Raw genomic sequence first — 15,274 nt, forward strand, 5'->3', positions numbered from 1 at the left:
GTCATGCCTAGAGCTGATCCGTGCTGGTCGCTGAGGAAATACATCAACCTCCTTCGTTGAATCCGCCGGCCGCCGCCCACTCAAGCCGCTGTGTGTTTCGTTGTGAAAGCGAAACTACTTTGTTTGGCCTTCCAAAAGAGGACATAATTTCAGAACGATGAGCTTTGTAAAAATCGACGCGTTTCAGAAAGGCAGGGCATAGAGGAGAAACAATAATGTACATTATGTGGAAAATAATGTGTTTTTTTAACCTTAAACCGCATAAACACATTGCATTACACCAAATACACCAAATAATGTTATTTTTAGCAACATCACATGACCCCTTTAAACAAAGGAATGCAATGCCGTAAAATGGGAAAAATTATTATAAACTATTTCTAGGTCACTAATCAAAGAAGACATGGATCATGTGACTCTTTGTACAGATGGTCAGATGTTCTTCCACTGAAGCTCAAGATGTTCTTTGGATCATCACAGATCATGCTGAAGAACATGATTATCATCAGGAATGACAAGCTTGTGGAGTGCTGCTGTCATTAAAGCAAAAGAGGGTTGAACCAAATACTAAGACATTCTGAAATGAATATGATTTGCGCTGAAACATTTTGTATTTAATTAGAAAAAATGCAAAACAGAAGCATTTTCACTAGTGGCCTCAAACATCTGGATTCCACTTTTTGTCACTTTTTTGGTGTGGCATGGCTGACATTGACAACATCAGGAGATCTGCATAAGTTCTTCTCCTCAAGCAAAAATCATGGGATTGTGCCTTTCTGGCCTGCATTATGCCGAGAAATCTGCTCTCCAACATGTCATACCTAAGAACTTTCTAGGCTGAATAACCAGCAGCTTTACCCGTGTAAGTCTGTGACCCTGAGACAGATCTTTCCTTTGTCCTCTTTAATAGTCCTCTAATGAAGACAGGATATGAGGCTTGACTTTACATCCACACAAGGTTCATGTGAGGCCGTTCACTCAAGGATTTCAGAGTCACATTTCAGAATGTTCAAATCTTTTCCTCTCACAGCAACGAAAGCCGCTTCACCATATTAAAAGTTAAACTGGAATATATGTCTGAATGTTCAGGGAAAGAAAGAGACAAGGTACTATGATGCTGTCACAATTAGATTGAACCTTCTGGCAGGAATTCAGCTACAATGAAAGTTGTTTTTCTATATCGAGTTAAAACTGCAGTCAGTTTGCGGCTTGATATTTATTGATACGGTTGATATTTGCAGCACCTGGAGAGGAAACTGTGAAAAGGAAGCTTTATTTCCTTTGCAAGAGACTTCAGAAATGGAAGTACGTGAACTAGAGTAGAAAAACAACACTTTTAACGAATCTATTTTTTATTGGTGCAATTTCGCACTCGAAGTGCCCTCTCTTCAAAATGGCAGACTTCCTAACTGAAACTAAACACTAGATATGCAATGTTTAATAGAGATTTTTTTGCAAGATTGCAGGTTGTTTCATTCAAGCTCTACAAGAGGACTACTGGAGGTTTGGAGGGACGTTTGAGGACACCTGTCAAACATTTACCCGCCCCACAACTGACCTGATACCTCTGTGAACGTGATCCACTTCCATGATCTTTTAAGGCTGCTGGGTCTATATAAAATCTGACAATGTCTTAAGTCTTTCTGACTTGCAAACACATCCAACAAAACAAGATAGCAATCCTAAACCTGGTGATACAGCCTGACAGAACAAGGCGCCCATCTTTTATGTACATGCATTGAGGTGTAAAAGCAAAAACCATGAAATTCAACTCAAATTTGATCACTCACAGTGGTCTGTTCCATTGTTTGACTGCTCTGACGGGAGGTGACGATGACAGCTCCGAGTGTTAGCATGCGCTGAGATGCTCCTGTGTGACTGTGGGATTGAGAAGCATGTTGTGGTGCAGCGCCAGCAACAGTTTTCGGCTGGGTTTTCAGGGTCGACAGCACAGGCCTCCAAAGAGAAGAACGTCTCTCTGTGTGGAGTAAGCTCCACCTCTGTCACGCTAACACACGCGTTGTAATAAACTGTTGGTATCGTTCTCCTTTAAGACACCGCAAACACATCTCTACGCAAATAAAGACAGAACAAAGAAAAGTCTTTCTACAAGCCACACTGCAAGAGCTCAGCCAATAAGAGGTTTCTGTCAGGCAGCGTAAAGCCACCACTGGTGCACGGTGTTGATTTGGTAAAGACACGACCGATTTACTGTACATTTGAGACAGGAAGTGGTCACGCCACCCCTGCTGCTCTACGCCCACCTCTTACCCCTCCCCCTCACCACCTGTGCGAGTCTCACAGGATGCACACACACTTACACACCTCCAGCTGCACAAAGACTAAAACCACATATCATACTTGTTTTTATTCATTCACACCTCAGTGCCCCACAAATCAGTAATTTACTCCAGAGACCGTAAAATGCCTCTCAGACAATAAACTGTTGTTTTTCAGGTTACTACTAAGTTAACATGTCACTGATGAGTATTGAAATCATAATGGGATAAAAACAAATGAAATTCTAAAACGAATAAAAGCGAGTGTGGTCTGCAAACGGTCTAGCTGATAAAAAAAAAAAACCTGTTTTCACAGAATTTTGTTTTACATCAGATATAAGATGGTCCTCACCATTCATTCATTATTTTAAAAAGAATTAATAAAATAAGTTGTTTTTATAATATTATTAGAATTGACCAAAAAACACCAACAACCAACATGATTCAACCAAATCTACAAACATTAATAAGTGAATGACACTGAACTAATTGTGTTAACATTTTTGATCAAATGTTTCTGTTTAATAAAGTATGTCTGTTATGAGTCACTGTTCAGGTTGAACTTTACCAGCTTAAGAACACTGGCTCATTTAGGTTCATTAGCTAAATGTATTAGTCTGAAATAAATAAAAATACAATAATACTTTTAGCTAATGAACCTAAATGAGCCAGTGTCACAGACTACATAAAACTATGGACCCCCCCCCCCCAGATCTGGAGTGTTAAACTGAAAACAGATTGGTGTAGAAACTATTTTAAATCAGAAATCACTAAATCATTTTTTTACAGTGCAGGTGGTCCCTGTTTTTATTAAACTATTGAAGCTGTCTGCCACTTCTAGTGTTAAGTAGTAAATCCAAGAAAAATATATATGTTTTCATACACACACAAAATTTGAAATGAACATTTTATTAAAACCAAAACCAGTGATGAAAGCTGTACAACCAGAGGTTAATCCATTCATCACTCCTCTAGAGTGTTAAACACCGCTGACTTGTTTGCGCTGACCTCTGCTGAAGGATTATTATTTATTCATGATTATTCATATAAGCGTTCATCATCCACAGATGTTTCCAATAGACTGCGGTGTACAACAACCTCCACGCACACAATAAGAATGTTTTGTTCTTCGTTCTGAAGTGCAAAGCAATACAAATAAATCAGTCTGGGAGGAATTCTGACCTTTGCCAGAGCCAGCATTCCCTCCGACTGCTGAGTCGCTCTGGCAAACTGAAAACAACTTGACACACAGGGGGCACCCCCACTGCCCTCCATCCCTCGCTCCCAATCTCTTTTTACTTGCTGTCTCTCTCTAAAACAATGATCTCACCCACTTACCAGGAATCCGCTGATTGTTTTAAATACCTTCCACTCTTGTGGACTCAAGTTACTTTTTCCCATCCAGAAAATAGGGGGAAAAATGGCAGAGGGGGAAAGAAATTGACCTTGGCTGGAAGTTTAGTATCAAGCATGCCTGAGACACAGTTCATTCAGGCTCTAAGCCGACATTGTTTTAAATTACTGCTGTCCCATACAGCAATCCCATATGGAGTAATGAAGAAAAAGAAAGAGAGAGAGAGAGAGAGAGAGAGAGGTCAAAAACATCCAAATTTTTTTGCAAGTTATGGTTGGCTGCAACGCTAAGGAATCCGAAAATGAAGCTGCCAAAATACAGGAACTGTCTCTTTTGTTTTTTCAATCCAACTCAAAACCTTTTCTCTAACGAAGAGTGTGAAGCGGAGGTTTTGACAGCATAGCTGTGGTATGTTCACCTGGGATAAGCCTCGACAGAGCATCCAATGACGCACTTATGGAGAGGAGAAAAAACATTGACACTTGTATAAATCTGACTTCTGCTGGCACACATATCCAGATGGGCATTAATCTCCAATTCTGAACCATTCACATAAATGTGTAAGGGCATGAAACATTCATAGCAACATTTCCCCTTTTTTTCATATATGCTAAAATATACAGGAAAGCATTCAACAGCGTCATCCTGACAGATGGGGGGAAATAGGTAAAAAAAAAGGCACAACAAACATATTTTCCAGGCTGGGCGGCTCTAGTGTGTGTGTATGTGCTTTAGTAAGTTTTGTGGTATGGTGTGTAGGTTATATTTAGACTGAGCATCAATATTGACACAGCACACTGCATATGACTCATCTGTACCGACACAGGCCAGTGACACCCCTGCCCTCCCGCGCAGGTTTCCTTAGTCCTATTGTGGTGTGAAACCATTTTGATTTATGTGTGTGTGACAGTTTGTCCATGTATATAATGTATATAAGATTGTGTGTCTGTGTAATTGCCTGAGGCTGTGCCTGGCCTACATTCACTGCAGCACTTGGAGTGGCTGTTTTGCAGGCAGTTAAGACACTCCTGCCTGCTTCACTCAGGTCACTGATTGCCTGTTTGTCGTTTCTGGAGAGAGAAGCACTGAAGAACTCTGAGCTTAAGGCTTCGGAGCAGCCAAGCATTGATAAGGTGGCCTGGAGATTTCTGCAGACAGCAGCAGCACATCAGCACATAAATAATGCTGGAACAGTTAAGAGTGTGAAAAAGAGAGGGAGAATTGCAAACTGAGATCCAGTGACACTGCACAAGCTGTTTCCAATTCCCATGGTGCCTACTAATGTACAGGTGCATCTCAATAAATTAGAATGTCGTGGAAAAGTTCATTTATTTCAGTAATTCAACTCAAATTGTGAAACTCGTGTATTAAATAAATTCAATGCACACAGACTGAAGTAGTTTAAGTGTTTGGTTCTTTTAATTGTGATGATTTTGGCTCACATTTAACAAAAACCAATAAAATAAAACCAATAAAAAAAACATTTTTAGTGAAATGTTGGCCTTCTGGAAAGTATGTTCATATACTGTACATGTACTCAATACTTGGTAGGGGCTCCATTTGCTTTAATTACTGCCTCAATTCAGCGTGGCATGGAGGTGATCAGTTTGTGGCACTGCTGAGGTGGTATGGAAGCCCAGGTTTCTTTGACAGTGGCCTTCAGCTCATCTGCATATTTTGGTCTCTTGTTTCTCATTTTCCTCTTGACAATACCCCATAGATTCTCTACGGGGTTCAGGTCTGGTGAGTTTGCTGGCCAGTCAAGCACACCAACACCATGGTCATTTAACCAACTTTTGATGCTTTTGGCAGTGTGGGCAGGTGCCAAATCCTGCTGGAAAATGAAATCAGCATCTTCAAAAAGCTGGTCAGCAGAAGGAAGCATGAAGTGCTCCAAAATTTCTTGGTAAACGGGTGCAGTGACGTTGGTTTTCAAAAAACACAATGGACCAACACCAGCAGATGACATTGCACCCCAAATCATCACAGACTCTGGAAACTTAACACTGGACTTCAAGCAACGTGGGCTATGAGCTTCTCCACCCTTCCTCCAGACTCTAAGACCTTGGTTTCCAAATGAAATACAAAACTTGCTCTCATCTGAAAAAAGGACTTTGGACCACTGGGCAACAGTCCAGTTCTTCACTTCAGTCTGTGTGCATTGGATTTATTTAATACACGAGTTTCACAATTTGAGTTGAATTACTGAAATAAATGAACTTTTCCACGACATTCTAATTTATTGAGATGCACCTGTACACTGCACCCTGCATACTGGCCAGGGGATTTCTGTAGAAGTTAACTTTGCTAGACAAAATCTGTTCATTTAGAATACCCTGCAATGTTAAATACATTGTTAAAAAAACATACTTTTAAATATATAATTTAAATATGCTACCATTTAAAAGTTTGGGGTCAGTAAGGTTTTTTGAAAGAAATGGATACTTTTAATAACTTAATTAATATTATTAATCAACAAGGATGCATTAAACTGATAAAAAGTAAAAATCTTACAAACTCTTAAAAACTTATGAACTTTTTATTCAGGAAAGAATTTATGAAAAAAAAGTGTATTATTACTGTTTCTACAAAAAATATTAAGCAGCACAACTGTTATTTAACAAATAATAATAAGAAATGCTTCTCCAGCATCAAATGAGCATATTAAAATGATTTCTGAAGGATCATATGGCACTGAAGACTTTGAATTATGGCACTTGCATCGCAGGAATACATTTTTAATAATTTAAAATATATTCAAATAGAAAACGTTTTAAATTGTAATAATTTTTCACAATATTACTGTTTTTATTGTATTTTTTATTATATAAAATAAATGCAGCCTTGGTGAGCATAAGAGACTTCTTTCAAAAACATAAAAAAAATCTTGCAGACTCCAAACTTTTAAATGGTAGTATTAGCATTTTTGAATGGTGTGCATTTAAATATAAATTAAAATATAACGTTTACAATTAAATGTAATTAAATATACATTCTTAATATAAATCTTTGTGCTAAAATAATGTAATATACAATGAAATGTTTAAATTAATATAAATTGTAATAGTCAAAATCCCTAAAATTACAAATGACTGTTGTGTAAAACAATGTTTAATTTATAATATGTGTGTCATTGTAACAGTTGCATCTCTTGGGCTTTACATCCACAAACAATAGAGATAACAGAGATAAATCAAGTTTAACCCCCCAAAAAACAAAAAAACACTACATTCTCAACTCCTTTTCAACACATTTATTTTAGCCAACCATTGAGTAGCACTTTGTGTAGGCTGTGTGCAAAGTTGGGTGGGTAAATTTCCCTCTTCACCTCCTGTTAAGACATATGATGCGATAGATACAGACTTGTTTCCGGTGTCGGCTGCAGTGTCTTTAAGACTATACATATACGCTTCCTATGATGTGGAATCTTTGAGGGCTACCAGTTGGACCTAACAGCTCTAATGGGAGCGAGCCACCTGTTGGACCTAACCGTTCTATCGTCGGTGAGTCAGCAGCACAGTATGAGCTGTATGCTGAGCCTAACTGCTCTATCACAAATAGGACAGACTGAGTCAGCCTCACTTTGATCTAAACTTTCTATTGGTTTAAACTCCCACTCTAAGGGGAATGCAAAGGAGATGAGGAGAGGATGTCTGGCACATGGAGAGTGTGAGAATGAATGAGCTGCAGACTGCAGAGTAAAGAACAGTTACATGAATGAGCATGCAAAGTACAGTGAAATTAACCAAACAAGTCTGAAAGATGGAACAGCGTGATAGTGGTCTGCCTTTCTCCAGGGTTCTCCAGTTGCAGCGCACATGTGACTCAGCAGCTGCAGGCATGAATATTCTGACAGGGATGACAGATCCAAATTTAACCGCAGAACAAACACACACACACCCCACACACACAGGATGAGTCATCCACAGAAATCTCCAAGAGGAGACGCACTTAGCTTTAGACTTATATGGGCGGAAAGAAATTAATACTTTTATTCAGCCAGGATGCATTAAATGATTAGTTCACTTCCAGAATAAACATTTCCTGATAATTTACTCACCCCACTGTCATCCAAGATGCTCATGTCTTTCTTTCTTCAGCCGCAAAGAAATTAAGGTTTTTGAGGAAAACATTCCAGGATTTTTCTCCATATAATGGACTTCAATGGGGACCAACGGGCTGAAGGTCCAAATTGCAGTTTCAGTGCAGCTTCAAAGGGCTCTACATGATTCCAGCCGAGGAATAAGGTTATTATCTAGTGAAATGATTGGTAATTTTCTTAAAAAAATAAAAATGTATATACATTTTAACCACAGATGCTCATCTTGCACTAGCTCGACTTCACGCATTACACAGTCACGTTGGAAAGGTCACATGTGAGGTAAGCGGAAGTACCGACCCAGTGTTTACAAAGCAAACGTGCAAAGAAAGTCAAACGCTCTTTACAAAAAAAGGTAAAACAATGTCGGACGATTATGAAGTTGGAGGAGAAAATGGGTTAGCTCCTGCGTACCTAACTAGTCTTCTACCACGCTACAATCCATCACGCTGCCTAAGGTCGCAAAACTCTGGACTTTTGGTAGTACCTAGGATAGCAAAGTCCACTAAAGGAGGTAGAGCTTTTTCGCATTTGGCTCCCAAACTCTGGAATAGCCTTCCTGATAACGTTCGGGGTTCAGACACACACTCTCCAGGGGTTCAACCGTAATTATATGAAGCTACGAGAAGACTTTTTGTGCGCAAAAGAAAAAAAAACGACTTTATTCAATTCATCTCCTCTGCATCACCCTGTAGCGCCATTTTGGAGAGTATCCACTGTTCGCATGTTGTTCTGTGTCAGCTGCGTCACACGGATACGCTGTTTCCGTGAACTATCCCTTTAAGACATTTATAATGTTACAAAATATGTCTATTTCAAATAAATGCTGTTCTTTTGAACTTTGTGTTCATCAAACAATCATGAGCAAAATGTATCACTTTTTCTACAAAAAATATTAAGCAGCAAAACTATTTTCAGCTGTGATGATAAGATATATTTCCTGAGCACCAAATCAGCATATTAACAATGATTTCTGAAGGATCATGTGACACTAAAGACTGGAGTAATGGCTGATGAAAATTCAGTTTTGTCATCACAGGAATCAATTTAATTTTATAATATATTAAAATAGAAAATGGTTATTTTAAATTGTAATAATATATAGTGATCACCATGCACATTTGCTGTATGAAAAAAGCAGCTTTGAAATTTTGTTCCACAGGAAAAAGTCATACCGGTTTGGACAGACATAAGGATGGGTAAGATGATGACAGACATTCATTTTAAAGTAAATATTATGCCGAAGGTGTGACTCAACTGGACATGCAAATGCATGATTTCTGCCACAGCATTTTAGACTAGAACTTTTTTTTTTTTTTTTTTTTTAAAGATACAAATAATTTTTATATGAAAATTCTGGCCAGTATGGTGGAAAAAAAATGAATCAGAAATAATATCAAACATGTACAGGTACTGTAAGCATGTGCACATACACAAGCATACTTTAAAACCTGCAGGGCAACACGCTCAAACGGTGAAACCAAACTTGCCGTAAATTGAAACAGCATAGTTTCACAATGGCAAACAACTTTGCGGTAAATACCTGCCACAGAAACAGGAACAAAATAACAAATGACTGCAGATGATGTGCTCTGTAAATAAAAAGAGCGACAGCTGAGTAAACTATAACACTTATTAGCTTGATTTAAAAAAGAAAATATATGAAACTGCATTTCGCCCCTCGTTGTTATTCAAACAGGTACGGCTAGTTTCCATTTTTCTCTTGACATAGTTAGAACAACACTACAACTGCTTTTACAGTCCTACACGGCCACAATATTAAATTAAGAAACAATTCATAATGACTTGAATATAAAATTAAATAATTAAGCAACACTGATTATGACAAATATCACTAGTGGACCTAAATTACCTTTATTTGAGTCTCAGAACAACTCCAATCAATAATATATCTGATCATACACCATTCATATAAGTTTTCATGTAAGTTCATATAAGTTGTCTCTTATGCTCACAAAGGCTGCATTTATTTGATACAAACTACAGATAATATTGTGAAATATTATTACAAATTATTATTACATGACAAACCTGAATTTTCAGCAGTCATTACTCCAGTCTTCAGTGTCACATGATCCTTCAGAAATCATTCTAATATGCTGATTTAGTGCTCGAGAAACATTTCTTATCATTACTGAAATTAAAAACAGTTGAGCTGCTTATTATTTTTAGTGATACACTTTTTCAGGATTCTTGGATGGATAAAAAGTTCAAAAGAACAGCATTTATTTTGAAACAGAAATCTTTCTAAATGTATTTACTATCACTTTTGATCAATTTATTGCATCCTTGCTTAGTTAAAGTATTAATTTACTAAAGAAATGTAAAAAAAAAAATCTCACTGACCCTAAACTTTTGAACTCTAGTGTACATTGAGAAAAGGATCAATGAGAAAGAGAGCAGAACGGGAGAGGTTTACTATGTGCGAGAGAGGCTGACAGTATCAAAACAGCAGCTGTGCTGTGTGTTTACTGCTCGCTCAGAGCTGACGCCGCCAGGAGGAAGCACCGAAAATCCGACAGACACACGTCATCCATTAATAAACCACACACATAAATCCCTCGATTCAGCTTAAAACAGAACTCCCACAAAGAAGGAGTTTAAAAAGCAATGATCCGAACGTGACGGTAATTGTGTTAATTCAGCGCTCCGAGTGGAATTCTGTTTCCGCACGCTGCTGTGGGCCGGAGAGACTGTTGATTGTTACGGAATTCCTGGTGTGGTTTTTATGGGCTTCCATTGAGTTGAACGCTTCCACTATTCCACCCATAAACTTCCTGCTCGTTTGCGCTTGTTGTTTTTAACTGGAGCTCAATTCAGGCCAGATGTGGACCGGCCTGTCAATCATTTTTATTTATTTGTTTTTTTCTTTGAATTTTAACACAATTTAAGAGCACTGCATGACAGTGGCGAGTCAAAACTTTAAAATGAGACAGTTTTACCCAGATTAACTGATTTATAATCTGACTAAGGTAACAACACAAGCAGGCAATCCCAAAAATCCTAGAACAAAACAGTCCAATCAGGATTTGGCCTGTGGCAACAGCCAGTGAGATTTGCCTTGGCACAAACACTGATGAGGCCGAACACTGTCTGCGGGTTTGTGTGCCATTACAGACACGCTCACTGCGCAGTGACTGATGATGCCAATCACTCACTGCCACCCAAAATGCCATGTGAGAACAGAAAAAAAGCCCTGTCTGAACTTAAATGGCTCAGCTTGCTCTCTCAATCTCTCTTTTCCTTTTTCCCCCTCTCAGAGGCTGGAACTCGGTCAAACATGCCTTAGTGCTGACGTGGGACAGCTATGGGAACATGTTTTCATACTCAAGGCTCTTATTCTCTGTGAAGAGCTTTACTGGTGGGCTTATTTAAACGGGCGGGAGATAAGAAATGCTAAAACTTGTAAAATCTTAAATGTACCAGAACACTGCTGTTCCAGTACTATGATGCATGAGAGTTTAAAATCGACTTAATCCAATATCAATCATTAGGCATTAATGAGGTTGATGTGAAATACTGGTATATTTTCCTACTCTAGTTACTCAATGCCATCCAAAACAATCAACGACACTGGGATAGGCTCCATAGAAAAAATATTCTTAATGCCTGTCAGTTCATGAATCATCAGCATGAGAACGCCTGGACAAAAAAACTGCTGTTAAACTGTTACGTGATCTTGAATGGAGTATATTCGGACATTTTCTTAAAAGATCATAAGAATCAAAATAATACAATAATTCGTTCATTTACAGAATTTGCATGCGATTAATAATTAATCCTAATTCTAAGTCTATAATAAATTTGACTGATCAGAAGTGAGCAAGAAAGCAAATCATGAGAGAATGACTTGCAGAGAGAACACGCTGAGGGTGGAATATTAGGAATGGCGGGGGATCTTAATGAAGCTGTTAATTGCGCTGCAGACTCAGGTCAGACAGACTCATCCTCCCTGAGAATATGATTTTATTATGAGTGCTGACATGGGCTTTTTTTGCACTCACTTTCTTTCCATATAAGAAAATGTACATCTGTTCAAATTCAACAAGACAGCTTACATTACATGGGATAGGAGGAGATTTATGTATGGTAACAGGGGTTTTCAAATTAGGGTCCGGGGTGTTTGGGGGTCCATGAAAAAGTTTCGAAAAAATGCTTTAAAAAATGTAAAAACAAATAAATAATAAGATTAAACTGAATAAATAAATAAGAAATACTAATATATAATAATAGAAATATATACTAATATAAATACTACTACTAATAATAAAGTAAAATCTATTAAAAGTTGATTAAAATAAATTAAATACATCTACTTGAATAAATAATACAACTAACAGTACAGCATTACAACAAGTAGAAAAAAACATAATAATGCAATGTAATATAATGCAATGTATGTAATAATGTAATGTATTTTTCACACAATATTTTCCACATATTTATAATAGTAATTTTTCACAGTATAAAAATTGGGGCTTTTTTCATCAAAATATATTCAGTAACTTATTACATTTTGCAAAAGGATGCAAAAAGGATAATCATATTTAGAGGTCCATGGCATCTAAAAGATGTAAAACCCAGAATAAAGAGCACACATATTTTTTATGTATGCAAATATGTTCTAATAGACTGATCAGCATACACTTCAGGTAAATTTACCTTAAACCACAGACCTATAGTGCTACACAAATATTTGTTGCATTTACTAAAGTTAGGCTTGTTAAGCTTCAGTTTGCATCATTTACATGCAATCAAAACCCATAGGACCTCGTTCTGTTAGACACAAAAGAAGATTTTAGGCACAATGACAGCCTCAGTCACCATGCACTTTCACTGTGTGATGCAAAAAAGATGCAACGATAGTGAATGGTGAGTGACTGAGCCTGTCATTCTACCTAACATCTCCTTTTGTGTTCCACGAAAAGAAGAAAGTGAACAATTAGAGTAAATGTCAATGATTACTGAATTTTAAAGAACTATCACTTTAAGACATCTGCTGATGCAAAATGGATATCTGTGATCTCCATCAGGGGAGGGACAGTGTTGAGCTTGAACACATGAGACTGTAAAAAAAAAAAAACATGGCGTCATATCTGCAACACGAGATTTTGCACGTGTTTCTATATATTCAAATCAATTTACAAACCTAAAATCACATTCATTTCAAATAAGACAATAACGTAGGTTTCGTTAGCTATGGTTTGCTACAGTTTACCTTGAACGCTTAGAAGGGGGAGGGCGCAAGTGTAAACAGTTTCATCAAAGAAACAAGTGTTAACAAAGCGATCCTATTAATAGGCTATTATTAGGGCGATAGGAAATGTATTTAAAATTCGAAATTGATGCACAAATATGCAGCAAAGACATGGTGACGGTTGAACGTTTCAGTCTGTCATGTATCTGGGGCAAAGGAAAAATATCCTGGATGGTTCAATAGCGCCGCAGACAAAGGAATGTACGCGCAGCTCAAACTGCTGCATCACCTCATTTCAAATGCCCTCATAACATTGATTCATTCAGACGCCTGTCATCTCACTCACAGAATAACCGGAATTAATTAATTAATTAAATGAACTGACTGTGTTGGGAATCCTATAAAAATATGAGTGTAGCCTATTTATTATCGTTATTTATTATCGTCCAGGATTCTCAGCACAAAATCTATCTATATCTATACTATATCTAGCCTATCTAAATCATTTACATTATTATTAAGTGTCTTTATTAAAGCATAAGCGGGAATTGGTGATTTAAATCTGGGAAATAAAACCACCAACTAATTCATAACAACTTATAACCTATCCACATAAACTTCTGCACCAAAAATACGCTCCAGCGTCATACAATAGCAGAAAGAGAAGTATGACACCACATTCCCGAACGCTCGCGCTTATTTCATCCACCTCTGCTGGTGTCCGTTAAATTAGTTGCATTAGTCAACTATTGAACTTAATGCGAAACACCTGCATCACTGAGGGAAGTTCATCGGTTGCTTTATGAAGACCGGAGATCCAGCATTCCAGCGCGCGCGCTGAAAACGGTCCCTCGTTCCTTTAAATGGTAGTCGAGACGTTTGCATTGGCTGCTGATTCAAATAAGGCTCGCCGTCCCTTACACAGCAAATATTCTGCTGATTTTATGGGAATTAATCAGTGTCCAATGCAGTGGCTGTGGTTTACATCAGAGATATGCTGCGCAGAACAAAGACAGCTTGCTTCCCATTTTTACAACCCACTGCAGTAAGCACATTTTCCGAACAGCCGTGTATTTTTATCCGATTGCTCTTTGAATCAGCGATGAGCTGATATGCAGCCCCTGCTCTCTAGATTAAACCCTCGTGCATATTTGTATAAAATATAGTAACTGGGTAATCATTACGGCAAAAAAATACAAATCATATTATGTTAATAATATTAACCGTTGCGATAATTATTAAACGATTGCAACCCTCTTTATTTCTTAACCTATCCATTCAATAGGAAGAAAAGGAGGCGGGAATCTACACCGGTGGTCTCCGTCGTTGTTATGATCGGTCAAGGCCGAGTGACAACTTCTTTTCTTTAAGCGAAAACGAGCCATGCCTGACCCCTCCTCCCCCCGGGATCGCAGTGCATCCCACTACTAGCAAACACACTCTAACTATTGTCACTGCTGCACAACAGGATGTGGTAATCTTACGTTTAAAAGGAGCTTGTTTTCAGCTGAAGAAAACCCAAGTAGGCATGCGGTCGAGTTTTTCCCCTTCTGTGATATTTGCCAATATTTTGTGACACATATCCTCCAAGTACCTGGTAGCTGTGAAATAGCCCACTCAAAAACACAAGTTTGGCGCTCCGTTTCCATTTACGACAGACGAATCACATGTAACGCACACACGCATCGAGCAAAAATAATCATGCAACTCACCTTCAGCCTAGCTTTTTTTTCCTTGTGATCCAGCCCTTTTGTCCGTTTAGCAAATATATGTTGTTTTTTTTTCACATGATGACTTCCTTGCAGACTCCTAAAGCCCCCGGGCTGCAGGGAGATCACGTTTTGCGGTGCACTCTTTCAATATTTCTTTTTCTTTAGGAGGAAAAAAGCACGTTTATGGTTGTAAAAGTGTTTATAAAAATGTGTGTATGTATGTAAATGTGTGTGTGTGGTGATCTCTACAGCATGCGGCTCCTTCTCCTCTGTTTGTTACACTCAAATGAAACGCCTACTCTCAATCGCTACATTGTTGACATTCGCGCACTGACGTCATCCCATCCCTCATTCACAACATAGCGCGCGCTGCGCATTGCGTTGCTGCCTCCAGCGGCAAGACACCTTACTCCAAATATGTGCACAGCCGCGGTTCGCGAATTAGAGTGGCGGGGACAGTCGATGTGTGTGTTCCGAAGCCAGTTTCACGAGTACAGGCTGAGCCTAGACGAGGACAGACTGAAAAACTTCAAAGGACAATACATACAAATTGAAACTGACTGGCCGTTTGAAATGTGTGGATTGAACAGGCTACTGACCTGGTCATTATGA

General features: G+C 38.3%; 1 protein-coding gene across 2 annotated transcripts in view; it reads right to left on the reverse strand.

The window, feature by feature from the left end:
- Window positions 1–14,805, reverse strand: part of LOC107737315 (transcription regulator protein BACH2-like) — a 127,949-nt gene extending 113,144 nt beyond the window's left edge. The window contains exon 1 of one of the 2 annotated variants that reach the window (XM_016548803.1): window positions 14,663–14,805. Coding sequence is in view for 1 of the 2 variants with exons in the window: in XM_016548786.1 (XP_016404272.1) it covers window positions 1,791–1,856 (66 nt within the window). In the remaining variant the exon portion in view is untranslated. Of the gene's footprint in view, window positions 1–1,790; window positions 2,013–14,662 lie in introns of those variants that run through there. The other variant, XM_016548786.1, reaches the window with a different exon arrangement.
- Window positions 14,806–15,274: the final 469 nt, after the last annotated feature.

The sequence above is a fragment of the Sinocyclocheilus rhinocerous genome, unplaced genomic scaffold (genome assembly GCF_001515625.1).
Source record: "Sinocyclocheilus rhinocerous isolate Xijiao unplaced genomic scaffold, SAMN03320098_v1.1 scaffold1603, whole genome shotgun sequence".
NCBI lineage: Eukaryota > Metazoa > Chordata > Actinopteri > Cypriniformes > Cyprinidae > Sinocyclocheilus > Sinocyclocheilus rhinocerous.